This window comes from Pleurodeles waltl, chromosome 3_1 (assembly GCF_031143425.1).
Source record: "Pleurodeles waltl isolate 20211129_DDA chromosome 3_1, aPleWal1.hap1.20221129, whole genome shotgun sequence".
Taxonomy (NCBI): domain Eukaryota; kingdom Metazoa; phylum Chordata; class Amphibia; order Caudata; family Salamandridae; genus Pleurodeles; species Pleurodeles waltl.
Window position 1 is genome coordinate 1,881,069,040 of NC_090440.1, and position 27,319 is coordinate 1,881,096,358.

Here is a 27,319-nt window from a genome sequence, read left to right on the forward strand (position 1 = left end):
CCTCTCTCCCTTCAGCACAGGCTCCAAACATCAGTGGGGGGTTAACGACCCTATTGTGTGAGGCCAGGGCACAGTCTTTACAAATGCAGGTGTGCCCCGCCTCTCCCTTCTCTCAGCCCAGGAAGACTATTCAGTATGCAGATGCACCTCTGTGACACCTCCACCCTCCCTGTGTACAGGCTGTCTGAAAAGTATGCACAAAGCCCCAACTATCCCTCTGCCCAGACGTGGATTGGAGTCAAGCTGCAAAACACCAGAGTCATAAGCACAGATAAATGCGCACTTTCTAGAAGTGGCATTTCTGTGATAGTAATAAAAAATACACCCACACCAGTAAGCAGCATTTATTATCACCATCACAACCATACCAAACACGCCTACGCTACCCCTCATAAATCAGATAATACCCCTTACACATAAGGCAGGGCATTTCTAATGCAATCCTATGAGAAGGCAGCACTCACAGCAGTGAGACACCAAGTTAGGCTGTTTGTCACTACTAGGACAGGCCACGCAACCTGGCACATGTCCTACCTTCTACATACATAGCACCTTGCCCATAGGGCTAGCTAGGGCATACTTTAGGGGTGACTTACATGTAGTAAAAGGGGAGTTCTGGGCCTGGCAAGTAAGTTTAGATGCCAGGTCCCTGTGGCAGAAAACTGCGCACACAGGCCCTGCGCTAGTAGACCTGAGACAGGTTTAAAAGTCTACTTCAGTGGGTGGCGCAAGCAGCGCTGCAGGCCCACTAGTAGTATTTAATTTACAGGCCCTGGGTATAGAGATATCACTGTACAAGGGACTTATAGGTAAATTAAATATGCCAATTAGGTATAAGCCAATCATACCAACTTTAGATGGGAGAGAACCTACACTTTAGCACTGATCAGCAGTGATAAAGTGCTCAGAGTCCTAGAGCCAACAGCGAGAGGTCAGAAAAACCAGGAGGAAGGAGGCAAAAAGACTGGGGATGACCCTGCGTAAGGCAAAAAGTCCAACACAACCCCATACCAGCCAAAAGCTAGGGGAGAACAATCAATACCTTGATGTACTTCCCTGATTGGGGCGATAGAACAAGGACCCAGGCCCACAACAGCAGGGGCATGTTCCAGTTCTACGCCTTCCTGACTCCACTTGGATCTCTCTGTTAATGCTTCACAGGCAGCCTAGACCAAACCACGGGGATTCTCTAGCTGCCAATGGCCAGAACCAGGCCCCAGGCCATCTAGGAGCCTCTGGTCTCTGAAACCATAACGAGTGGGGGGCGGTAGCCCCAGGTGCAAAGCAACCTGTCTCCACTCCATTTCTAATCAGTTCAGGGGTTCTACCTTGCCACTGATCCACCAACCTAGGGTCCGCACCCATAGGTTCTACAGGGGCTAAAGGCGAGGCTCTCCTCTCTCTACCCCTCCTTCTAGGATCCCGCCCTCCTGTCCTAGGAGGGGTATCACCAGAATCTACACTTGCCAGGGTGCTGGGTACAGCAGCCCTGCACAACTCTCTCGCCAGCCCAGGATCACTGCCTGGCGACTGACCACCCAACCTAGGGACGACACCCTTGGGTTGCACCGGGGTCCGGGGCGGGCTTCCCCCTCCCTGAACCCCACTTCCAGAGTCCTGCGTCTCCCCACCTCGGGAGAAGCCCCCAGAAGTTTCACACGGGGAGGTGAGCACACTAACCGCCCCCCCAACCAGGTCAGAGTTTACCCCCTGAACCTGTCTATCTAGTCCAGGGACGACACCCTTAGACTGGACCATTGCCCAGCGAACCAGGACTTCCTTGGGAGCACACCTACCCCCTACCAGATCAGAGCTTACTCCCTGAATCTGACAATCCAACCCAGAGTCACTAGCCTGCGGTTGAACCACTGCCTGGCGCACCAGGACTTCCTTGGGAGCACACCTACTCCCCATCAGGTCAGAGTTTATTATCCCCTGAACCTGACCAGTTAACCCAGAGTCACCACCCTGCGGTTGAATCATTGCCTGGTGCACCAGGACTTCCTAGGGGGTACACCTACCCCCCCACCAGGGAAACACCTTCCCCAAGGGCCACACAATAGTCTGGCCGGCGCAGGTCTCCTGACCTCTGCCCATCTGACAGAGTCTGGATCCCCCCAGCCCAGAAATGGTCTCACCAAGGTCATTCTTGGGGGGCTCTGCTCTCAGAGCTGACCACTGACCCTCCAGGTTCTCCACTGGGGCCCGCAGCCCCCTCTCAACCCTATGCCTGGATTTCCGCCTCCTCCGCTGTAGAGCGAGACTACCAGACACCAGGACCGGCGGAACGCTATCACCAGCCACCCGCCCAAGTCCTAATGACAAAATGGGATCCTTCTGAACAGCTGGCCCTACGGCACAGGCTAGGCTCACCTCCTGGCGTTCACTCATGGATCCCTCCAGGACCTGGGACTGGAGCTCTGGCACCCTGGGCCTCAGCCCAACCCCATTCCCTCTCCTCTGAGACTGGGCATGGGGTGCCTTACCCGCCCCAATACTCTGGGACCTACCTGGGACACAAGCCTTTCCCACCACACCTGGTTGGGAAACACCTAGGCCACTCTCATTAGGAACACCCCCTAATGCCACACCAGACCCTCTGGTACGCAACCAGAAGTCTGCCTCCTTTGCAAGCTCCCTGGGGTCAGAGAGTTCACACACTGACAAGTGTTGGCGTAACTCTGAAAAACAACAACGAAGCAGGTGCTCTCTAGCAATCAGATTAAACAGCCCTTCATAATTGTTTACTGTGCTACCCTTCACCCATCCATCTAGTGCAATGCAGCAATCCTCCACAAACTCCTCCCAAGACTGGTGGGACAGTTTCTTACCACCCCTAAACCTTTTTCTGTATTCCTCAGGGGAAAAACCATACTTCTCAATCAGTGCGTTCTTCATAGTGGAGTACCCCTCCCTGTCACTCTCTTCTAGAGTCAGTAGGGCATCCCTACCCTCCTCAGGAATTAAGCTCCCTAGGCCAGTTCCCCAATCCTTCTCAGGGATCCTGCGCTCTACCAGAGCCCTCTCATATTCCTTTAACCACTGACGTACGTCACCCCCCTCTTGGAACCTAGGTACCAGATCTATGGGTATGTGAGGAACATCTTTGCTACAGCACTCTACATTGCTGCCACCACTAGACTCCACCTGCAGCGCTGGTGAGTCCAGAACCTTCATACTGCGCTCTAGAGCGAGTCTTTCTCTGGCAAAGGCCCTCTCTGCCTCTGCCATCCTCTCCTGCACTAAGGCCTTCTCTACCTCAGCCCTTCTCTCCTCAACAGCTAGGCACGCTAACTGCAACTTCAGGTCCCTCTCTTCCTGCCTATCTCTTAGCTCATCAGGCGTCAAGGAATGAGAGGTAGCCCTGCTTCTTACACTGGACCCAGCAAGGGACTCCCTATCACTGGGGCCTTCCCTGTCAACTGGCGTCCCCAACCGGTCATTCTCACCCTCCTGATCAGTCTCTCTACCACTCTCTAGGGATGAGGTCTGGGAACCCTCCCATTGGGAACCCTCGCTACACTCAGGATCCTCTGGGTACCCCCTAAGCACACTCCCTCCCTGGGTATATGTCACAAACCTTTCAAAGAAATTCAGAGATCTCCTGAGGTCCCCTTCTACAGGCAGCCCTCTCTCTCTACAGAACCCCTCTAATTCCTCCTGCGTGTAAAACGGCAGGTCCTCTAAATCAAAGGTAAGCCCCATCTTGAAAAGGTACAAATAACTCAAATGTGACAACCACAATACCCAAGCGTGAGAACTGAAAACAGGAAAAATGACCAAAGAGAGAAAGTTAAGAGAAGCAAAACGTGATGGTCTAAACGCAATCCTTGTAGTGAAATAATGAGTCACAATGGTATTGTGCAAGCGCAAGTCCTATCCTCACCGCTGACAACCAATGTTAGAAACTGGGTTTCTGGTTGGCTAGGGTATGCACCTCATCCAGGCAGAACTTACCCACTCTAGTCAGGGCAAGGGAGTTACACGTCCAAGATAACCCCTGCTCACCCCCTTGGTAGCTTGGCACGAGCAGTCAGGCTTAACCCGGAGGCAATGTGTAAAGCGTTTGCACAACACACACACACACACACACGTGACGCAATATCCCCACCACAAAGGAAACACAACACCAGATTGTATGAAAATATACTGTATTGTACACAACGCAATTATCAGACCAAACATCACATATCAGTACTATCCTGCTACCTTAGCAGTTGTCAGAACGTTACACATTAGTTACTCTGCAAATTAGCAGTAGTCACACATAACACACAGGTTACTCAGTATTCTGCAACATAAGCAGAAGTCAGGAAACACGTTATCGCATTAGAACACTTGTCATAAGAATATCATAAAATGCCCATAGTAGGAACATTAGAAAACACATGGCAAGTTAGAAAAACATATTAGCAAGCATGTCCATAAAAGGAACATTTGCATACACATATGTAAAAACATCAAACGCAGGTAGGTAATATATGAATCAAACAAAAGTCTGTAGAAAGAACTTTGGATTGCAACTATAGTGGTCCTTTAAACAGTACCTGGTTGGATGAAGGCACCTCCAGTGCCTAGAAGGCGAACAATGGGGCCCCCGGCGCTCCTATGCGCAAAACGGGGGCCTCCCTTATACTTTGAGGTCAGAGGAGGGCGACATGCACTTCCTCTCTTTTATAGACAGGCCCCTCTGGGGACCGTGATTACTGGGGGCCCCAAGGGCCTCAACCGGCCCTCACGAGGGGGGGCCAAAGCCAGCAAAAACAACTTAGGGCAGGAGGGGGGCACCACGCACCCCCTCCGGTTTAATGACAGGCCCCTCCCGGGACCCGCGATCTCTGGGGGCCCCCCCGGGCCTCCACTGGCCCTTCCACCAAGAGGGGGGGGGCACTATAATGCCCGTTTTACCTAACAGCAGAAAAGGAGCGTCCTGCTCCTAACGCAGAGGCCAGGGGGAAGGGGGCACTCCCCGCACCTTCCCCTGGTCCTGCCGTGAAGCCACAAGAAGATCGGACACTTCCTGGGGCCCGAGCAGACACTCACCTGCACCCGATGCGGTGCGCGAGTGTTCTTCCAGCTTCCCGGGCCGCTGCGGTGATCTTATTTAAAGGGGCACAATGCAGCAAGGAGCCTACGAGCTCCCAAGGCTCCATAAGCGCGCTGCAATCAGCGCTATGGCAGCCGCAACCACGGAGAAGCACCCCTCATGAAGAAATGGATGCAGGGGTCAGGGGCCACAGCACCCTGCCCCTGGGGAGCAGAATCTTAAGACAAGGTCCTCAGGTGGAGGGCCCAGCTACAGGCCAGCACAAGGGAAAGGCAGCAAGTGGCAAGTCCTTCACAGTGACCAGGCAGGTCACAGGTCAGCACAGCAGCAGCAGTCCATGGCGGTTCCTGGTGAGACCTTTCAGCCTTTGGTGTCCAGTTCCAAGATGATTCCAAGAGTCTCCAAATTGTGGGGAAAATTCCCGTGTACTTATAGTCAGTTCTTACAGTGTTTTACAATGGTAGGGAGAGGAGGTTCCAGCCAGTTACAACTGGTTCTGGGAGTGCCCCCTCTCTCCCTTCAGCACAGGCTTCAAACATCAGTGGGGGGTTAACGACCCTATTGTGTGAGGCCAGGGCACAGTCTTTACAAATGCAGGTGTGCCCCGCCTCTCCCTTCTCTCAGCCCAGGAAGACTATTCAGTATGCAGATGCACCTCTGTGACACCTCCACCCTCCCTGTGTACAGGCTGTCTGAAAAGTATGCACAAAGCCCCAACTATCACTCTGCCCAGACGTGGATTGGAGTCAAGCTGCAAAACACCAGAGTCATAAGCACAGATAAATGCGCACTTTCTAGAAGTGGTATTTCTGTGATAGTAATAAAAAATACACCCACACCAGTAAGCAGCATTTATTATCACCATCACAACCATACCAAACACGCCTACGCTACCCCTCATAAATCAGACAATACCCCTTACACATAAGGCAGGGCATTTCTAATGCAATCCTATGAGAAGGCAGCACTCACAGCAGTGACACACCAAGTTAGGCTGTTTGTCACTACTAGGACAGGCCACGCAACCTGGCACATGTCCTACCTTCTACATACATAGCACCCTGCCCATAGGGCTAGCTAGGGCGTACTTTAGGGGTGACTTACATGTAGTAAAAGGGGAGTTCTGGGCCTGGCAAGTAAGTTTAGATGCCAGGTCCCTGTGGCAGAAAACTGCGCACATAGGCCCTGCGCTATCAGGCCTGAGACAGGTTTAAAAGTCTACTTCAGTGGGTGGCACAAGCAGCGCTGCAGGCCCACTAGTAGTATTTAATTTACAGGCCCTGGGTATAGAGATACCACTGTACAAGGGACTTATAGGTAAATTAAATATGCCAATTAGGTATAAGCCAATCATACCAACTTTAGATGGGAGAGCACCTGCACTTTAGCACTGGTCAACAGTGATAAAGTGCTCAGAGTCCTAGAGCCAACAGCGAGAGGTCAGAAAATCCAGGAGGAAGGAGGCAAAAAGACTGGGGATGACCCTGCGTAAGGCAAAAAGTCCAACAATTATGAAATGACTGTCTTGTGCCATTGGTACTACACAAACGCCCCCAACAGAGTGAAACCCATTTTGTGAAGTGTTGAAATAGGCTGGACATAAAAACATCTTTATTAATAACAACACAGTCTTTGTGTAAATAAATAAGGAAGTCTTCAAATAATGTGAATATATTGTAGGCGGGGTCAGTTATTTATATCTGTGATGATGTTTTGTATTCTGGTGTGTGTTGTGTATTGCAACCCGATTTTAAACTACTTAAAAATGCTGTGCGCTCATCACAGAGCTGGCAGGCCAGCGTTCCTAGAATTTCCTACTTACGTTCACTGATACAATTGAACGCTCTATTAAAAACAGGCTGTGCACTCGGTGTTGTAAAGTTCTTTCTAATCCATCACTTGTGTCTTTGTGTTGATTTTTGGGTGTCTTCGGTCACTCTGATAACAGTACGGGCTTCAGTGGGCGAAGGCGCAGGAATTATCCCAGAGCCTGGCGCAGAACCTTGGAATTCAATGGGAGCCTGCCACTAGGAAGCCAAGTACGTACCCCAACTTTCTGCTGTTTCTGATGTATGTGTTCTGATTATCTGATTTCCTGTGTTTGTCTAAGTGTATTTATTATATCATATTAAGGACCTCAGTGTCTCCGCATTAGCCACTTGCCCCGGCACCTCTTACCGTTTAAAAAGTGCTTACAGGTTTTCTTATTTTTAATACAGGCCCATAACAGCCCTTTGTACATTAAATGTAGCTGTTATATATATAATTGCAGTATAAAATATCACCTTTTTATTTTTTTTAAATTAAAAATAGAAGTGTGAAAAATGTAATGCTGATGAGCCGTTTCCCTTCTTTTCCATCTTTGTCTGTTTTTCATGCGCCACTTTCGTCTTTCCATATGTTGGTGCTGTGCTTGAAGAATGCGACTGCACAGAATCTCTAGCTGGCTGCATCATGGAGGAGACCGGGTATGTCCTTGTAAATAGTATGCTAGTCGATGGCAACCAAATTAACATTTATAAAGGAGAAAGTCGTAATACAACTTGACTGTTATCAATATGAGTACTGCGCAAACTGGGCAAGTCCCAAAACTACAGTGCAGCTCAGTGTGTTAAACGATTCTGTACTCTCTTGGCATGTCAACAGAACCTCCATCTAAATATCGCCAAAGAAATACTGTGTCCTCTCCATCCGAACACACACATGCTATTCAAGCCTGTTTCTTCCCCTGTTTCTTCCAAAAGAGTACAATAGAAAGGATGTTGAAATAAATGTTGCACAGCCAGAATGTGAGAGTCTTCAAATAAAAAAAGACTGGGTATATTCATAATGATCATATCCAGATGTTACTGTAGAATCTGCGCTTATTAAAAGGATTGGTCTAAAAAAACACACAATTAAATAAATTACAAAGGGGGAATGTAGAATGCACACAGTGCTTACTAGGCGAGCCAAAGTAAATGCACTAAGAATGAGTATATTTGATAAAATCAGTACAAATGGTTACAGTGTCTTCTGTTCACTACTTTGCAGCTTAAATAACCCAAATAAACACTGTGCACCATGGGCAAGTGCTAGTGAATACTACTTACGCTGAGCATAGCCGTTTAAATACTGTAGGCATAGCCTGTTCCAAATAAACACAGAACAGGCTACATATATCTCTTTTTCAAAGGCTCTTTCTTTAAAAGATTGTTTCCTTCACAAGTCTGACTGGCAAACATCATAAGAAGGCATACAATGCACATCTAACTCACAAAGATTTGATCAGGCATAAGTGAACACAGTTTCTAGTGCAGTGGTTCCCAACCTGTGGTCAGGGGACCCCTGGTGGTCCGTGAAGCCTCCTCAGGAGGTCCGTGACTTCTTAAAAAAATAATATTAACAGATTCATACATTGTATATAAATCAAGTAGCTAAATGTATGATTCAAATTTTTAAAGCATTCTGTGTCAATGAATTTGAAATTGGAGGCTAAAAATTAAATTAGTATCCTCAGATTGACTCGTGGGAGAAGTGCAGGTGCATCAAACAGAATATAGTATGGATGGTGTGTAGCTTCAATTGAAATGAGAAAACCCCCAAACTTCCTATTAAAAATTGTATTTTTTTATTTACATTTGTTTGCAAATGGTTAAGTGTTTTATTATTTGTGTATTTGATGAATGCTTATTTCTGTATTTTTTGTGTTTTGTGGTTCAAATCATCAACAATGTTTAAGCCGGGGTCCCTGCCTTCCAGTTATGACTCAGTTGCGGTCCCGGCTTTCAGTAATGACTGAGTGGGGGGTTTCCAGATTCCAATAATGATTCAGTGGGGGTCCCCAGTTGCCAGAAATGACAAAGTGGGGATCCACAGAAATGATGAGACCCACTGGCCACGTGTATGGGTCATGTAAATACTACACACACATTAATTTTCATTTAGCTGAAAGCATGAGGTGTTACCAATGAAGTGTCAGGGAAGTAAGCCTGGAAACCTAATGCAAATGAGATGATGTCCGCGTGGTCTTAAATGTGTGGATTCACAAACATTTTATAAATATGTAGCATACTGCAGTATTACTTCATCATTTTGTCATTTGTACATGTTAAAATCTGGGCAAATGTTTCAGGACATTAGTACTAGTTTAACACTAAAGTGTAGCAATTAGGAATTAAAAAGTAACAATTCAACCTTTGCAAAGGGCCTCCCACAGCGCTGAAACACATGCTGCTACTTTTTAACGTTTGTTCCTTTTGAGCTAGAAACACGTTTATGCAAATTATGCAGAAGATGATGGATCATGTGGCAAATGTGTCAAAACCATGATCATGTAGAAAACACTGGTTCTGCAGAACTGCATAATTCCAGTGGCTTTGAAGATAAGTAAACATATTTTTATTAAACAGCAATAATCAATCAAAAGGAAAAAGTGAATTCCTCATCCAACATGTGGGGGGTACATTATGCATTTTTTAGTGTGTGAATGGGTATGGTTAGGAAACCAAGTGCAAGTCAAGGTACTTTGAGAATTTCACCACCTTACAGAGATAGTCAATAATTTTATAAATAATGCATGTGTAAGTTTGAAATGTTTGTGAATTATGCAAACATTTTTACATTACGATGATGCTTAAGTGTAAATAACACATGGCATCATTTAAAAGTCTTCCTGTGAATCATTTCTACTTCTTTGTCTCAGATTAAGTTGAAAGATGAACTTATTTGTGGATAGTACTAAATGAATCACCTTTGAAAATATACACATTACACTCTTCAGGTCATTGCTATTATACAGCTCCATTTACTTCCCTTCTAAGATTTGCTTGGTTCTCGCCTTTTAACCTGTCCTCTCTCCCTCTCTCAGAGTTTTGGATGCTGATGCCACTTCCTGTTTATTTTGCTACTAAAATGTTGAATTGCCTCATGCATGTCTTTTGAATACTGCGCTTTGTGTTCTCAAACTTGTACCCCAAGTGTTTGGATGCACTTCTTCTTACTTTTCCCAGCATGGTAATACACATTTATATTAAAATCCATGTTTTACCATTATTTTGTACTTATGAACCTACAAAGCCAGCATTAGAGAGCTTACATCATGACTGGATGATACAGCACATACTTTTCTACAATGACCTAAAGCAGTGTTTCCCAAACGGTGGATCTCAAGCTGATTTTTGGTTGGTCGCAAAAGTCCAAGACATAAATAAAGATGTCTTTAAATTCTCTATCTTGTCACATTAGCTGTGCTTCAAAGTTAGAGGTCAAATATCAGCCTATGGCTTCTGCTGCTTATTTTTTAACATTGGGACGGGTGTCTAAAAGCTTCTCTTAGTTTGCAGTCAGAGAAAGTAAAGTAAAGCGAATTGTGGGACAATCTCAATGGGGTACATGGAGTGTAAAAGGAAAGGCTGTATTATGTTGTTTATTTGTAACACAAAACAAAATGTAAAAACCTGTAAATGAACTGAACACATTCATCAGTCAGGAAAACAAAAAAGCATCCCATTTTTTGTAATTCTGAACTGTGATGGAAGCAAAGATGTTGACAGGATCAAAACAAATCGAAATACTTTTCTTGGTGATACAAAAATAATAAATATTCACTGAAACCCGATTTCCACCCATTACCATTTGTGTGCAATACAGCTTCATCAGTCGAACTGTAAGTCTGTGCAAATTTAGAGGCTGTTTCAATTGAAATGTGCTTTTCTGTAAATGGGAATTCACTACCACACGATACTTTAGTTACTTTAGTTCCTTTACAAAATCAACCGCCTCAGGTCGATCAACGCTAGGTTGGTCACCAAAGTTTGAGTTACTAAAAAGTGGTTGTGGTTCTAGAAAGTTTGGGAAACACTGATTGAAATGTCAGTTGGTTGCTGTGGTTCTGACTAAGGGGCTGATTTTGAGCAGTTCAGAAATGGGACTTCTGCCAAACATAGGTAGAGGTTGTGTGCCTTTTTCTCTGCACAGCCTCCTTATTTAAAGGGTAGTGGTATGTTGCTATCACTGCCATTATGAACAGCATTCCTGTGAACCTGACGCTAATGGAAGTGGCACTGTACGGACCACCCAATCAAAGTGAGTGGCCTGGCACTGTTCTCATTGATTTCTGTGTGTATGAGACTTCGTTAGAAACCATGGCCATTCTGGACACATTCTTTTGATGGCCTCCTTGCAATGGGGACATCTCCATCACTGTGCCAGGGCGTGCTTGATCTTCTGCAGTGATTTCTTCTCTCATGAAGCGACTCCTTCAATACAAGCATTGGCTACTTCAGATGAAAAGTGCATGCCCTCCATCAACCAGTACTCCTTAGGAGGCAGAATGAGAAGTCAAATATGCCCTACCATGTAGGGAGAAAGAAGTACTTCTCCAGGTGGAGCCAAAACCCATTGTCTGTATATTCTAAAGAAATGGTAACAATAGGTCCAGGGCTTCGTTGTCAAGCTAGCCCTAATGAATACCTAATTCCTACCAGCCTCAGAAGCAAAGTGGGTCTGCATAGTGCTCAGTCAATTGCATTGTGATTTACAAAGCTGGATGAGCTCCAAACTCAAACTTTGAAACCCATTTGAAATGATTGAAACCTGTACACTGAAAATGGCTTTTTAAAATTATTTCCGGAAGATTTTGTTCTTGGGCTTGCTGTAGACTACATGCTATTCCACAGATGTAATTAATGTAAATGCATAAAAAACTCATAAATCCTCTTAAATACATAGTTACAATACAAACTTAAAAAATTGCTGAAAAGCTGGCATTATGGTTAACTGTGGAAACCATAACTCATGCCCTCCATGCACTGCTCATGACCTCAGCCTTGGCATCACCGATTTTATCTCAAATGATACAATTTGTGACATTATTGTTGTCATCAGCTTTCACCAAGGTTTAGGATGAATGTGGCCAGGTGCAGTGTGAGGCCAAAGAGCACACCCTGCACCCATTCCCCAATGGGCACACACAAAATATGCACAACCAGTTTTGTGAACTCACAATTTCGGGAGTTAATGAGGAAATGCAGTTTGTCCATATGGGAGGTAGGTTTGCATCATAACCATAACATCAAGGGGAATTTCTGGGATTGTTATAAACAAATGTTAAAAACAGAGGTAAGCATGACCTACCTCTAGAAAAGTTTCTGTGATGTTGTGGGGTTTTAGGATACACTAAAAAATCGTATTCCATCCGAAGCAGCTGTATACAGCCTTTGTCCACACAGCGACCTCTATGTGTAGAGCACTATCTATAGCAAGGCCTGGTGTCAGCTCCTATAGCAACCGAACATTCTGGCCATTGCCTTTAGCCATGCTCAGCAGGATCGATTCGCGGGGACTGACCAACCACCACCCCCTGCACCGTCTTAGACGAAGCGGAAGGCAAGGCGCACACCGGCGTGCATACGTCAGACCAGCATCATTCTGATACTTGAAGGTGTGGCTTGTATTTATACCCGACTAAGAAAAAAATACAAGTACCAGCATGTTTGTCACACTCACAGACTCATCTCCAGAAGTACCTCTTTTAGTTTGCATCTGTGTTTATTTGTTTATCACTGCGCACACACACTGTTCTACAAAATAATCAAGCGGTAGGGCACTGAAGCAATAAGCAATGAACTCAACAAGTACAGTGCAAGTACAAATATCTGCAAAATAAAGGTTCATCTGGAAGCTGGTAGTATGTGCTTACTCAGCGCAGTTTTGAATTTGTGGAATAATGTGAGGTGTACCATGCCACACCGAGAAAATCTAAATTGAATTTAACATAAACACATCCGGAATAAGTAGTTTAGACCCGGCAGCTGATTGCAGGACTCTTTAATTCTATTGGACCTGAAAATGCCTCCTCGAATTCTGTGGCGATAAACCATTGACTGTTTTTCTAGAACTACATAAAACTGTTTACTGAAGATATGTTTCATCGCCATAAAACACAAAGTAGAGGGTGTGCCTTCCATTTCCCGTGCTACTCCACAAAGATGTATGTTTACAGTTGTATTTCTTTAGTTCCATCTCAGGGTTCCATGAACAGTTGTCTACATATGTTTCTGTATTCTTGATCTGATTCTGAGTATGTATTTATTTCTGTGATGCGGTTATTGCTTCTGCGATTTTGACTGTACGACTGTAGTTTCTAGCCGAAGGTCTTTTGCTAAGGGAATTCGTGACTAAACGTGTCCATGCCACACCCTTTCTGCCTTAAAATATTGAGGAGACTTCCAGCTAACCAACGCGTCAGGAAGATCGTCATTTACTTAATTGCCATAACTCTGGGAAAGCATACTGGACAAATGACCATCTCCCGAGGGGCTCACTTAAGAAAAATATGTCTCTGACGTCAAATCTACTTTTGGCCTGCTCTTCCCCAGGCCCATTCTTCGCATATCACAAGTCATTGATCCTTTGGGAACTTGTTTCTGAGAAATAATTATCGTACTCCTGACCTTTAGAGGCCATTTTAAGGTTAATTTGCACAGATAATTGTATGTATTCCAGGAAGTCCTTTCTTGCTGGCAGTGATTTTCCTAGGGATCCAGCCTCTTCTCCACCTTTATTTTAGTATATACACTGTTTGTTTGATTTCCAGTGGTTTTTTTGTTAATGAAATAATGAATGATATTACATTAGTGTTTCTGATTACATTCTCCTTTAACTAGTTACTCGTCCATCTTAACTTTGTATGCCTGGTTACCAGGAAGCCTAGGCTCTTTAAATATTTAACTATTCAACGTGCATTTCATTTAAGGTGACGTGGACAGGTACAGTAATCAAACTGTATACTGTATTCATGACAATTTCATATTATTCTTTCCTTCGCTTTGATGTACCCTGTTTGAAGGTTCTTGGATTAATCATGGTTTAGATAGGTTACTCCTGGTAAACCAAGAGTGACCATGAGGTGCCCAAGGTTTGAATCTTCCTTTAAAAGGAGCTAGCACGTGAACTACAGATGCGATAAAGAATGATATTGGTAGCTAGTATTCTTTCTATCTATCTATCTATCTATCTATCTATCTATCTATCTATCTATCATTCCATATATATATATATATATATCTAAATATATATATATATAAAAAAAAATATTATATATATATATATATATATATATATATATATATATATATATATATATATATATATATATGATATTGGGCTACACTGGCAGCTCATTATGTTTGGATGAATTTTTTTAAATGTTATAATTCGAATTAGTATTTTGAAACCAGAACTCCATTTATTATTTTACACTTCTTTGTTCACCTATATCTTTTCTGCGAGCCTACGTATATTATCACAAAATGTCTATGCCCATTGTTGATAAGAATAATTTACTCTATTATATGGTGTGACTAATGTGGTGTCTTCCATTCACATTTTACTAATTACTCTTGTACTGATTTATTTATCAATATAGAGTATTTTGTATTGGATAGCTACACTGAAGATGAAGTGATATGTCCCACGAACGAGGAAGTGGTTGTAGCATACTTGAGTTCTGCCTTCTTGTAGTGCATTGGCTTAACCATTTCTCTAACAATACAAATAATGTAAAATGGTCAGTATAGTGAGATCCCCTCCTACATTTAATTGAGTGATTCTGAAATATTTGCTGGTGTGATCACCTGAGTGGTCTCCGGTGTGAAGATCAGGGATGATTATTTGTCAATTTAGTTTTTAAAATTGGGAGAAAAAGCTGACAGAGTCATCATAGAAGAGTAGTACTCTTGATATTTCCAGCATGCAGTATGTGAGTTGGACTTAAGGTTTATATCATGTACAAGTATATTGATATTGCTTCATGGACGTAGACATGTTTCAAAGTAAAGAACTTTCAAGTCTATATCAAAGCACGAAAAAACTGTTGGCTATAGGCCTGATTCACAAAGGTAAACTTTCACTTTGTATAAGTTTACAATTGTTTGCTATTCACAAAGGTATTTTACTAGTAGTATCTTTATTACTGTGTAGCCTCCGCACATAAAGAGATAGGACTGTTCTATTTCTTTATGTGCAGAGACTCCACAGTCGTAAAGATTCTACTAGCAAAATACCTTTGTGAATAGCAAACAATCATAAACTTACACAAAAGTGTAAGTTTATCTTTGTGAATCAGGCCCAGAGTGTCTACTTCCCTACATATAAATTGCTTTGAGTTTGTTTACATGTGCCATTTTAGAGGCCATAAAAAACATTCAGTTCAGTTGAATTCAGTCCAAAATGAAGAATTTAACATCTAAAATACAGCTCAAATGCCATCCAGATCCTTGGTGTTGTACTTGCACTTCTTTCATCATTTTCAGAAAGGTGGAGCTTGTTTTACTGATGCAAAAAGCAGGAGTACTCATGGTAAGGCTAACTCTTCTGTGCTCTCAAACACTGTTAGAAATGGGGTTTCTGGTTGCCAGAATATGCACCCTGTACAAGCAGGAACCACCACTCTAGTCAGGGTAAGTAAGATCCACACTTTAAATTAACACATGCGCTCCCCCAGCAGGCTTAACTTAAAAGGCAATGTGTAAAGTATTTGTGCAACACACACAACGTAACACAATGAAAAACACTACAGAAAGACTCCACACATTTTAGCAAAATAGAGAATATTTATCTGAGTAAAATAAGACCAAAATAAAAAAATTCTAATCAGTAGAAGTCAAGATATTCATTTTTAAAGAGGAAACTAAAAATAGTGCATAAACGTCACCAGCGATCAGATGATTACTTGAGGTCATGAGGGACTGGTGCAAATCCATAGTTCAGGCCAACCATGATGGAGGGTAGGCCGGCTACAGAATCCACAAAGGGTCACCTGAAAAAAGTACCTTTGATGGAGCACAGCATGGATATCGAGGACACAATGTGTGGGTTCCGATCCGCACTTTCGGGTAGATGGGTTGTTATCAAGCCTCTCAATCTGGTCCCACGTTGGTTATGAACTCCATGGATGTGAACGTGATGTGTCGTCATCGAGCCGTGCAGGATGTGAATCTGCTGTCAATGAGCATCTGTGTCGGTGTCAGAGGGCGATGAGGCAGAGTTCCTCCTGCAGTTGATGCAATGCATCGTTTTTTGTAGAAATCAGCTGCAGAACCCACTTTTGAGGCCCAGAGCTTAGAAGGGACACCTTAGGCAAGAGCAAGACTCACAGAAGGCAGAGTATTTTGTGTCCCTGAGACTTCAGACAACAGGAGGCAAGACAGCAAGCTCTTAGATATCACTTGGAGGGAAGGCAGATCTTTCCAGCAGACTCAGGGAGAGGCAGACAACAGGGAAAAAGCAGAAGAGTCGTCCTTCCAGAAAGGCAGTCCAGTTGAGTCCTTTAAGCAGCACAGCAGTCCTTCTGACTGAAGTTCAGTTCAAGATACACAAGTGTCTGATATTAAGGGGTCAGAACCCAGTACATATACCCAAAAGTACCTTTGATGTAGAGGATGACTTCAAAGGAACTCTCTGAAGTGCACAAGGATCCCTTTCAGCCCAGGCCTGTCTGTCAGTCAAGCCACAGGGGGTAAATCAGCCCATTTATGAGCCCCTCCTATCCTTCCTGCCCAGGAAGACCTATCAGTATGCAGATGGATGCAGATTCAGTTGTGTGTCCTGTGTTGTGGCTGTCTAGAGGGGATGCACAACTGTAGCTTTCACCCAGCCCAGGTGTGTATTGGAGACAACCTGTCAGGCACACAGAGCAGTAAGAGCAGAGAAATCCCCACTTTCTACAAGTGGCATTTCTAAAATAGTAATGTTAGAGCCAACTTTACCAGTAAAGAGGATTTATCAATACCATTCCACTGATAAGAAACATAATGTAGCACCTCCTTTCTGACCAGGAATTGCAGCTTAAAAGTGTATTAAGGATTTCCCAATGCTGGCCTATGAGAGGAGTAGGCCTCACAGTAGTCAAAAACAAAATAGGCTGGTTGTCACTACCAGGACATGCAAACAATAAAGGTACATGTCCTACCTTTTACTTATATAGTTCCCTGCCCTAAGGGCTACCTAGGGCCTACCTTAGAAGTGACTCAATTGTAATAAAAGGGGAATTTCAGGCTTGGCTAGTCATTTTAAATGCCAAGTCGAAGTGGTAGTACACTGTGCACATAGGCACTGCAGTGGCAGGCCTGAGACAGAGTTGAAAGGCTACTTATGTGGGTGGAACAAACTGTGCTGCAGGCCCACTAGTAGCATTTAAATTATAGGCCCTGAATATATGGAATACCACTTCACAAGGGACTTACAAGTAAATCAAATATGCCAAACACGTATACACCAATATCGCCATGTTTAGGGGAGAGAACACATGCACTTTAGTACTGGTTAGCAGTGGTAAAATGCTCAGAGTCCAAACGCCAACAAAAACAAGGTCATTAAAAGAGGAGGAGAAAGGCAAAAAGTTTGGGGTAACCTTGCCAGAAGGGCCATTTCCAACATGACCCCCCTCCAGCCTCACACAAAAGTAGACTAATCAATACCTTGATGGACTTCCCTGCGTAGGGCGATGGAACTAAGACAGTGGCCCACTACTGCAGGGGTGCTTGCCAGTTATATGCCTCTCTGATCTCAGTTTGATCCCTCTGTCACTGAACTGACCCATGGTGAACCTTTCTCATCTGTGGACCCCATCTGTGCAGCACCTAACTTTAATTTGATCACAGATGCATCCTAGTAGGTAGATAGTACCGCCAAGGCCAGTAAAGGCATGTGGCACCTTCCACCCCCTGGTTCTCACTTCTTTTCCCAACCCAAGAAAAGCTCTGTCCACAGGGACAGCAACCAACAAGGCCACTGATAGCTGTCAGTTTCAGGAGCCAGGCCACAGGGCATTCAGGGGTCTCTGTACTCTGTGGTTCATCGGAGTGGGGGGCAGTAGCCTCAGGTGTCTTGCATCCTTTCTCCAGCCTCCCTCCCACCAGTTCAGGGGTGGTATCCTGCCACCGGTCTTTTAACCCAGGTTGTATACCCTTAGGTTGAACAGGAGTCAGGGGTGAGTCCTTCCTTCCCCTGCCCCTCCTTCTGGGGTTCTGTACCCTGCATGTTAGAGTGGTATCCTCAGACTGCTGAACTGCCAGGGCACTTGTGGCAGCCACCCTGCCCAGTTCTCCCACCAATTTAGGAGTGATATCCTGCAACTGGTCTTCCAGCCCTGGGCATGTACCCTGAGGCGGAACATGTACCCGGCAAGCAAGGGCATCCAGTGGACTACACCTATCCCCACAAAGGAACCACATTCTGTATGTTTTGTGCAAGAGTCTGCCTGATGCAGGTCTCCCAGCCCCTGTCCATGTGACACAGCATGGAGTCCCCACAGGCCAGAAGTGGCCTCACTAGGGTCAGTCTTGGGGTACTCTGATCTCACAGCTAGCAACCTCTGGTCCCCTGATCCTCCCACTGTGGACTGTTTCCACCTTTTATCCTTCCATTTGGGTTTCTGCACCCTCCTCTCTGGAGTGGTACTGCCAGAAACCAGAACCGGTTGGGTGCTTGTGAAAGTCACCCCCAAGTTCTCCTACCACTGTGGGCCCCACTCTCAGTGGATGGTCTCCCAGTATAGACTAGGCTTCCTTGCTGGTGCTTCCTCTGGGAACTATCCAAGCTTTGGAGCTAGTAATAGGGCATCCTGGGTCTCTGCCCACCCCCACCTTTCCTTCTACTCTGCGAAGGGAAATGGGACCCTCTACCCCCCTCCACTATACTGGGACCTGTCTGGGTTACTGTGAACCTCCCCAGCCCTTGGTTGGGGAGTGGGGGGGTGGGGGGGTGTCTGAACCAATCCTCTTAGGATCATTCCCAAACGCCTTTTCAGACACACTGGTACTCACCCAGAGGTTTGCCTTCTTTCTCTGTCCCCCGGGGTCAGAGAACTTACAATCAACCAAGTGTTGTTTTAGCCCAGGAAAACAATAACTGAACATGTGCTCTCTGGCAATCAAATTGTGCAGCCTTTAAAAAGTGTTTACCATGCTTCCCTTCATCAAACTATCCAGTGCTCTGAAAAAATACCCTACAAAATCCTCCCAAAACTTGTGAGACAGTTTCTGACTGCCCCTGAATCTCAATTTACACTCTTCTGCTGTGAATCCATACTCCTTTACCAGGGCCTACTTCATGGCGTATACCTCAACCTGCCCCCCTCTTCTAGGGCCAGTAAGCCATCCCTCTGACCACCAGGAATATGACTCCATACGTCAGCTCCTCAATCCTCCTCAGGGATACTGTGCACCTCTACAGCTACTTCATATGCCTGAAACCACTGGTGTATGTCAGACCACTCTTTGAAGCTAGGCACCAAGTCTCAGGCTATGTGGACTGTATATTTAGCACTGGACACAGGAGTTGTGCTGCAAACAATATTGCTCTTGCGAGACCCGATCTATAGGACTTTGATTTCCAGGTCCTTGTAACTCAGTTCATTAGCCCACAAGGCAGAGGAGTAGGAAGGCAAAAGCTGCCAAAAGGGCCATTACCAACAACCACCTACACCAATAGGATTTGTGCAGGAGGCCCGGAATTAGGAATATAACTTCACAGTCTATTGGAAACCAACGGAGGGCTTTTGGGGGCAGGTTTGGTGTTGTGAAACATTTTTAGGTTGCCTCTTACTCAGGCCATGTGGTTTTGTACCCATTTTAACGGACCCATAGTGTTTTGTGGAGGGTACAAAAGGGTTGATTGCAGTAGTCCTAGTGTGCCAGCTCCATGGACATCATTGCTTCCACTCAATGGCTTGTTTATAGGAATGGAAGAACGTACCCAAGAGTGGAACAGAAAGAAAGGAAGGTACCTGAATGAATGCACACTTTGCATTCACCCAGTTGAAGCATATTGTTCAATGCTTCCCTGCTAGCACTGAAATGATGTAAGAGGAAAAAAGCCTTTCACATCTACATGTCGGAGGTAAACATAAAAATCTTAAGCTTCTTGTCTCACTACCAAGATTTTGAAAAACATCATCAGCTAAGATTTTGTATCAAGAACAGATGTTGCACCTACATTTGAAGTGTCTATTGTTGAATGAACAATTGAGCTATCGGAGCCTTAATTCATTTTAATAATTTTTCCTTTGAAGCGTTGATTCTATTTCATGCCTCTTATTTGTTCTTCCTAATTGTAGGATTTACCATCCTCGTAAATTCTCCAAGTGCAGCATTGCGGAGTACAAAGAGTTTCTAAACCGAGGAGGTGGTTCCTGCCTTTTCAACAGGCCTACCAAGGTGAGATAACACTGAGGCTATTGTGGTGTTCAGCGGGGGTGACTATTGTGTGATTACAACTGGAGCATTATTTAAGAAGCCGCATTGTAAGAATGGAGCAGTCGTGGCACAGAAACTTCCAGGAAATAATGCGTGGGTAATTCAATGGTCCATTTGCATCTAAAACACGAATTGCTACCAGGAATGGACGACCAGCTGCAGATAATGTGTTGAATTGATTCTGTTTCCATTCACTCAGAAAATTAGGCTTTTCTGTCGCACACAAATACACACTTGCATGTGTATACAAACACTCACATTCGTACACACATGCACACATACACATGCACACGCACACACTCTCTCAGACACACACACCTACACTCTTACTTTGGAAACAAATAAACCATTAATTTAATCTCTCTGATGTATTTGTGGTCGCCCATAGTTACTACATCAGCCCCTTTTGCATCAAATGTTTCGATTCATCAAAATGCACGTTTTATGTGAAGTATTTCTGTTTCACACACTAGCAAAGAGAGTTTAGCTAACATATGTTGTCCTGGCAGGGACTAATTTTTTATTTTATTACATGGGCCATTTATTTGTTTATTTATTTATTTAAGGGATTTAAGGGATTTGCAGTGAGCACTCTGCAAACACCATGTCTCTAAAATATGTCAATGCAAAAGGCAAGAAATAATTTAAGAGTGAGATTAGGTAACTGATAGAAGGTGGATTATTGGTAGAGGTAAGTATGCACCTACCTTTAGTAATAAGGCCACCAACACAACATAAGGTCCTGTCAAGCCTCTGGCTCAACCCTTGGTAGCTGGCTGCTAGCAGGCAAAATGTTACCTTTGGACTTAGAAAGATTCCTGGACAATTTTCTCTCAACGCCGTGCGGTCCCCTCCAGCAAGCCGATTTCAATGTGACATCATCATATTGTTTTTGTGTGAGGCCTCAGTCAAATCCTAGAACTCTAGAGATCCGGAGCTTTCAAAGAGACGAACCTGGACTTCAGGCCGTGTTGCTGTTAAAGGTAGACAGCTTGACTCTTGTCGTCGGGTCGGTCCACTTATGGAGCTTTTTCCAAAAGTTGCTCCAAACTTCTCGGAACTTCTGGAACTTCTTCCTGAAGCTCTCCTTGAGGGTTGAAATTGTCCAAAACACAAATCCATGGGTCTCTAGGCTCTAATATGGTCCTTGGAATTTGAAACTATAATTCCCACAATGCACTTGGCCAAATTCTTAAACGTCCATTGGATGCACTCCAGGCAAGGGACTTCTTAAGGGAGACATGCAGTGAAGCTCTGTTAACCTGTTGCTTTCAGGGAGTCTACTTCTTAATCCTTTTGGAAGCAACGCAAGATCCTCATGGCTGTAGTTCCGAGTTTGCAGCAGGAGCAGTCCTTCAGAGAGCAGTCCTTTGGCAGTTCCCAGTGTGCAGCAGTAGCAGTCCTTCAGAGAGCAGTCGTTTGGGGTGCAGACCAGGGTTCCAGCAGGGTGGTCCTTCTTCCCCTTGTAGTTTCAGGCAGCAGATTTGAATTGTAATGCAGCTCTCACATATTTTTTCAATGATCTGGGGGGACCAGCAGAGGGGGATACCCCTGTCCAATGAGGTACAGGGTGTCATATAAAAGCTTGACAGCTTCCTCCAAAGTGTGGCATATCCATGTCCTATTACAACACAAGAAGAGAGTGACGGGAGTGATTCAACCCCACACAGACTCCCGTTTGAACTAGAGACTGTAAACACACAAGGAGTGTGGGGTGCTAATAGAGAGAACAGGACTTTTGGGGCCTGTTCAGAAAGCTCTAGTTGGGCGCATAATCTACAAGAAAGGTATGAGCGTGAAGAGTAGCTGTACCTTTGAGGGAGTTCCCTTTACGGACTAAGTGGTCTCACACACATTATAGTGTCATGCTTCATCATATGACCACCTAGCCCCACCCATGTAAGATGATACTACCTGGGCGGACTTAACCTCGTTGTTAAAGAACTGCAGAGGGAATGCTGAGATTTAATATAGCTGGATAATACAAGGGGTCCAGATAAAGGTTGTGAATAATAAAATCACCGTACAAGACATCCGTTTAGTTTGGTGATTTTTTAATATAGGTGTTTGTAGGTAAGACTAAAAATAGGGGTTGAGAATAATGACTCAAAGGGTCTAAAAATTGGGGACCAACATGTTTCTGCCCACACTATAAGCCGGAAGGTCTGGGGAATTCATCAGGGTCAGGGATCCCTACAGATGGAGAGTAAAAATATATGCTCAACCGAAGGATCAGTGCTCGAAAATAAATGGGGCCTACCTCACTACTTTTGTCGGAGGCCTGAGGGAAAAGACAAGAATAACGATAAATGGTTGTGAGGTAATTGTGCCACTTCAATCCAAACCACAGCACACTAAAGGTGTCAGAAGCATGCTGTGGGTAACACACACATACCCATGCAGGAGGAACTAAAAGACCTAGGGGCAAGGGGAGCCTATTAGTATGAACTTACCATGTGCAAAGTGGGTGGTTAGCCTCTGGTCTGGGATCTAATGGAGGGGCGTTGCCCCTTATAGTCACGCTCTGTGGGGAGGACGAAGACAGGATCCAAACAGAGGATCAATAGAAATATTGGGATAATTAAGGATTAATAACCACTATAAAGGGCAATTGGCTAAGAGTGGAGGTGGTAGCTTTTGCAGGTTGGCAGACTCGAAGGCAGAAAAAGATGGTGGTGTATACAACTTAATTAAAGGATGAGTCTGACACAGAAGGATCACTTAAAGTTATGCCAGGAAGCAAAAAGTCCAAATAGAGAACAACCAAGTAAAGTTAGCATGTTAGGGTGCTTACCTCAGGTCAGGATAAGCCAAGAGGATTCTTTGCTAGAAAGGTCAAAGGGGTGGCAACATGGGGGGGCTAAAGAACTTACAAGTCCAAAGGCCGCAACCAGAAGAAGCACCTAAGGTACGTGTCCCAGCCGCTCGTGTGTTGAAATGTGGGTGCGGCGGTTTTTTAAGGCAATTGCACTTGATAGGTGCTGATTAGTCGCATCTATGCAGAGGTGTATCATTTCCGGGTCCCCCGCAGGGCGAACCTCCTGTTGCTGAGAAGGGTACACGAGCTCCGATTCAGAAGCAGACTGTTAGACTTTTCATCCTTGACGTGGTCTCCCTTAACTTTTTGCCTTTGTTCTCCAGGTTGTTGATGTGTGCTGGACTCTGATTTAGCTGTTTTTGTTGCTCTAGGCTCTTTACCACTGCTAACCAGTGCAAGTGCTCCTGTACAAAATGTGTATGTAATTGGCTTATCCATGCTTGGCATATTTGATTCACTAGTAAGTCCCTAGTAAAGTGCACTAGAGGTGCCAGGGCCTGTAAATCAAATGCTTCTAGTGGGCCTGCAGCACCGGTTGTTCCACCCACATAAGTAGCTCTGTAATCATGCCTTAGACCTGCCACTGCAGTGTCTGTGTGTACAGTTTTAACTGTAAATTCGACTTGGCAAGTGAACCCACTTGCCAGGCCTCAACCTTCCCTTTTCTTACATGTCAGACACCCCTAAGGTAGGCCCTAGGTAGCCCCAAGGGCAAAGTGCAGTGTATGGTTAAGGTAGGACATATAATAATGTGTTTTGTATGTCCTGACAGTAAAATATTGCTAAATTTGTTTTTCACTGTTGCAAGGCCTGTCCCTCTCATAGGTGAACATGGGGCTACCTTTAAATCTGATTAAAGCGTAGATTATCTTTGGGAGCGGATGGACATGTGGAGTTTGGGGTCTCTGAGCTCACAATTTAAAAATGCATCTTTTAGTAAAGTTGATTTTAAGATTGTGTGTTTGAAGATGCCACTTTTGGAAAGTGGGCATTTTCTTGCTTATACCATTTCTGTGACTCTGCCTGTTTGTGGATTCACTGTCTGGGTTCGTTTGACAGTTGGGCTGGTTGCACCTCACACTAGACCAGAGGTCTTCAAACTGGGGGGCGGGACCCCTTGGGGGGCCTCAAGTGATCCCAGGGGGGGTGCCAAACTCTGGCCAAAAGAAATATTATACAGATAACATGCCTTTGTTTTAAGCAAAAGCATGTTATTGCAGTTTTAAAAAGGTAACAGTACTTAACTGCAATGTTTAAATAGGTTTAGACCTATTTAAACACTGCCATCTTTCTAAAATAATTGTGAAAAATTCTGAGGGGGGGGGGGCAATGATTTTTATTTTTCAACTGGGAGGGCGCAGCATTAAAAAGTTTGAAGACCACTGCACTAGACAGTGACACAAAGGGAGCTAGGGTGTAGGCTGTATTTCCTGATGAGTCATCTGTGCTGGGAGGGAGGGGAGGAGTGGTCATTCACACCTGAAAGGGTTGTGCCTGCCCTCACACAATGCAGTCTCTCCAACCCCCTGGTGAGTGTCTGGGGCCTGGCCTGGGCAAGGCAAGATTTCACATTCAAAAGAGACTTTACTTTGAAGTAGGTCTACTTCAATGGAGTAATTGGGTATAAGAAGAGCACCCAAAACCACAGACTTTAGAAACACTTCTGGAAACAAGAAGAACCTCTGCCTGGAGAAGAGCTGAAGAGCCGAGGAAGAAGAGCTGCCCTGCCTGTGACTGTGCTTTATGGAGCTATCCTGCAGTTGCTGCTTCTGCCAGAGTAAGAGGGCAAAGACTGGAATTTGTATGCCTTCCATCTTGAGAAGAAATCTCCAAGGGTTTGATTTAGAGCTGCTTGCCTCCTGTTGTTTGAAGTCTCAGGGACAGCAAAGTCATCTCTCTGCCAACACCTGGAGTCTCTGGAGAGACCCCTACTCTGCCCCATGGTGCCCATCCAGTTCCTGGGATGCTGAAAGGAAAAGTTGGCAGCCTAAAGACAAGGAAATCCACGAACAGAGAGCTGTGCGGGGAAAAGATCGATGCGACTCCGACCTGCGGCTGAAGAAACGACACGCCGCCGGCTCCGCAGCTGAGAATTAACACTCTCAGGAAACGCGACAGAAAAATCGACGCACGGAGCGGTAGAAACAACGCGCAGCATCGCCGCCGGAGGATGGAAGATCACAACCCGCGATGCAGGGTTTTCGGATCATCGTGTGGCTGGATTTCCGACTCAAGTACTGTTGGGCGTGAAAAAACAACGCAAGGCCTGCCCGAGACTGCTGACCGGATCGACGCATCACTCTCCTGCGGAGAGAAGAAACTACATGCCCGACCTGGTGAAAGGAGAAATGACGCAAGGTCCCGCTTGTGAGTGGAATCAACGCATCGCCAGCCCTTTTTGACGCGCACTCGCCCGTGCGGGGTTATTTTTGACACACCCAAGGTACTTTTTCACGCTAACATCGTTAGTGTGTGTTTGAAACTACTTAAAGACTCTTTTTGCATTTTCATTAATAACTTGACTTGTGTATTGTGGATTTTTGTTGTTTTGGTCTTGTTTCTAAACCTGTGTTGTGTCATTTTGTAGTGTTTTCATTAAGTTACTGTGTGTGTTGGTACAAATACTTTACACCTAGCACTCTGAAGTTAAGCATACTGCTCTGCCAAGCTACCAAGGGGGTAAGCAGGGGTTAGCTGATGGTGATTCTCTTTTACCCTGACTAGAGTGAGGGTCCTTGCTTGAACAAGGGGTAGCCTGACTGTCAACCAAAGACCCCATTTCTAACACAGACCCCACACAAACATCACACCCCAGTCGCGGACGGTGGGGCACCCAAAGGAATAGATGGAACCACCCACACGTGGTCCCCCAGTTCCCCCCCAATGAATACTGGGGATGGTCTCCCCACTATGGGCCTCCTACCCATTTCCAACCCCAAATATACCCCCAACCACACGTAAACCTGGCCTACCCTAATGCTCCTTTTTAAGGAGGAGGCCTGGGAAGAGGGAGAGGGAAGAAGAAGGGAGTAAGTTGGAAACCAAGAGAGGAACAATTGGACAGCGAAACTCCCAGCACGAGCAAGATTTAAAAATCAGATCAACCACAGTGATCAACCTAAGTCAAAGGACATTAAAGGCTGCTGAACAAAAGGCCCTGTAGAAGGGCCTAGGTTTTGTTCCCACACCGAAACTAGGTATCTTTAAACTGAGAATTGAAATAGCAGAATTTTTTGGGAAGATCAGACTTAAGACCTTCTTCTTAGAACACCCTGTTGCCAACACAGGACAAGAGAGGAATACCGGGCTACGACCTAAATCGAGATTTACCCCTCCCAGCCATCAAATGCCACCGGAGGTGCTCGCTTTTGAGAAATCAGTAAGTTGGAAAATTGACAATTTACGACAGAATCCCACAGATGTATTCCAAAATATAAGTACCCTGGAACTAACAGCCCTACGAGAACTTACCAATGACACCTCTATAACAGTTAAACCAGCAGACAAGGGAGAGGCCACGGTGATAATGCCAACGGCCATGTACAATGAAGAGTGTTTACCTCTACTAGAGAACACTCAGCATTATAAAAAACTTCCAGAGACCCCACACAGCAGATCAAAGAAGAAATAGGCTTCTTAATAGCAAAAGGCTTAGACAATGGATGGCTCACCAAACACGAGGCAGCCTTCCTCAACCAAGAGAACTTCAAAATACCATATTTCTACGTTTTACCAAAAATACATAAAAACAAGCACCACCCGTCCCCCCACAACCCTCCCACCCAAGGAGGCCAATAGTATCCAGGATTCTATCATTCCTTAAGCCCCTCCTGCAATTCTGTGACTGTTTTCTGCAACCATATGTAAAACAAATACCAACATATCTAAAGGATACCAAAGATGTACTTAATTTATAACTCTAGATGTCGAATCCCTGTACACGAACATCCCTCAGGAAACCACCCTTGAAGTTATCTGCAATCTTTTGAATAACAGTACTTGGGACACATAACACCCCCAGAGTTTGTCTTAGATCTTGCACATACAGCACTTACAAGAAATTTCTTTGAATTCAATAAGAATTTCTATCTCCAAGTACATGGGACCTCGATGGGCAGTACCTTCGCCCTGAGCCTGGCCTGTCTTTATGTAGACCACTTTGAGAGAGAATTCGTTTTAACTGAAGAAAACCCATACTATGACCAAATCAGGACA

General features: G+C 44.9%; 1 protein-coding gene across 1 annotated transcript in view; it reads left to right on the forward strand.

Annotated features, from left to right (window-relative positions):
- Positions 1–27,319, forward strand: part of ADAM23 (ADAM metallopeptidase domain 23) — an 842,294-nt gene that overhangs the window by 563,712 nt on the left and 251,263 nt on the right. The window contains exons 13-15 of the mRNA XM_069225976.1: positions 6,996–7,086; positions 7,467–7,515; positions 20,148–20,247. Coding sequence (XP_069082077.1) covers positions 6,996–7,086; positions 7,467–7,515; positions 20,148–20,247 — 240 coding nt within the window. The remainder of the gene's footprint in view (positions 1–6,995; positions 7,087–7,466; positions 7,516–20,147; positions 20,248–27,319) is intronic.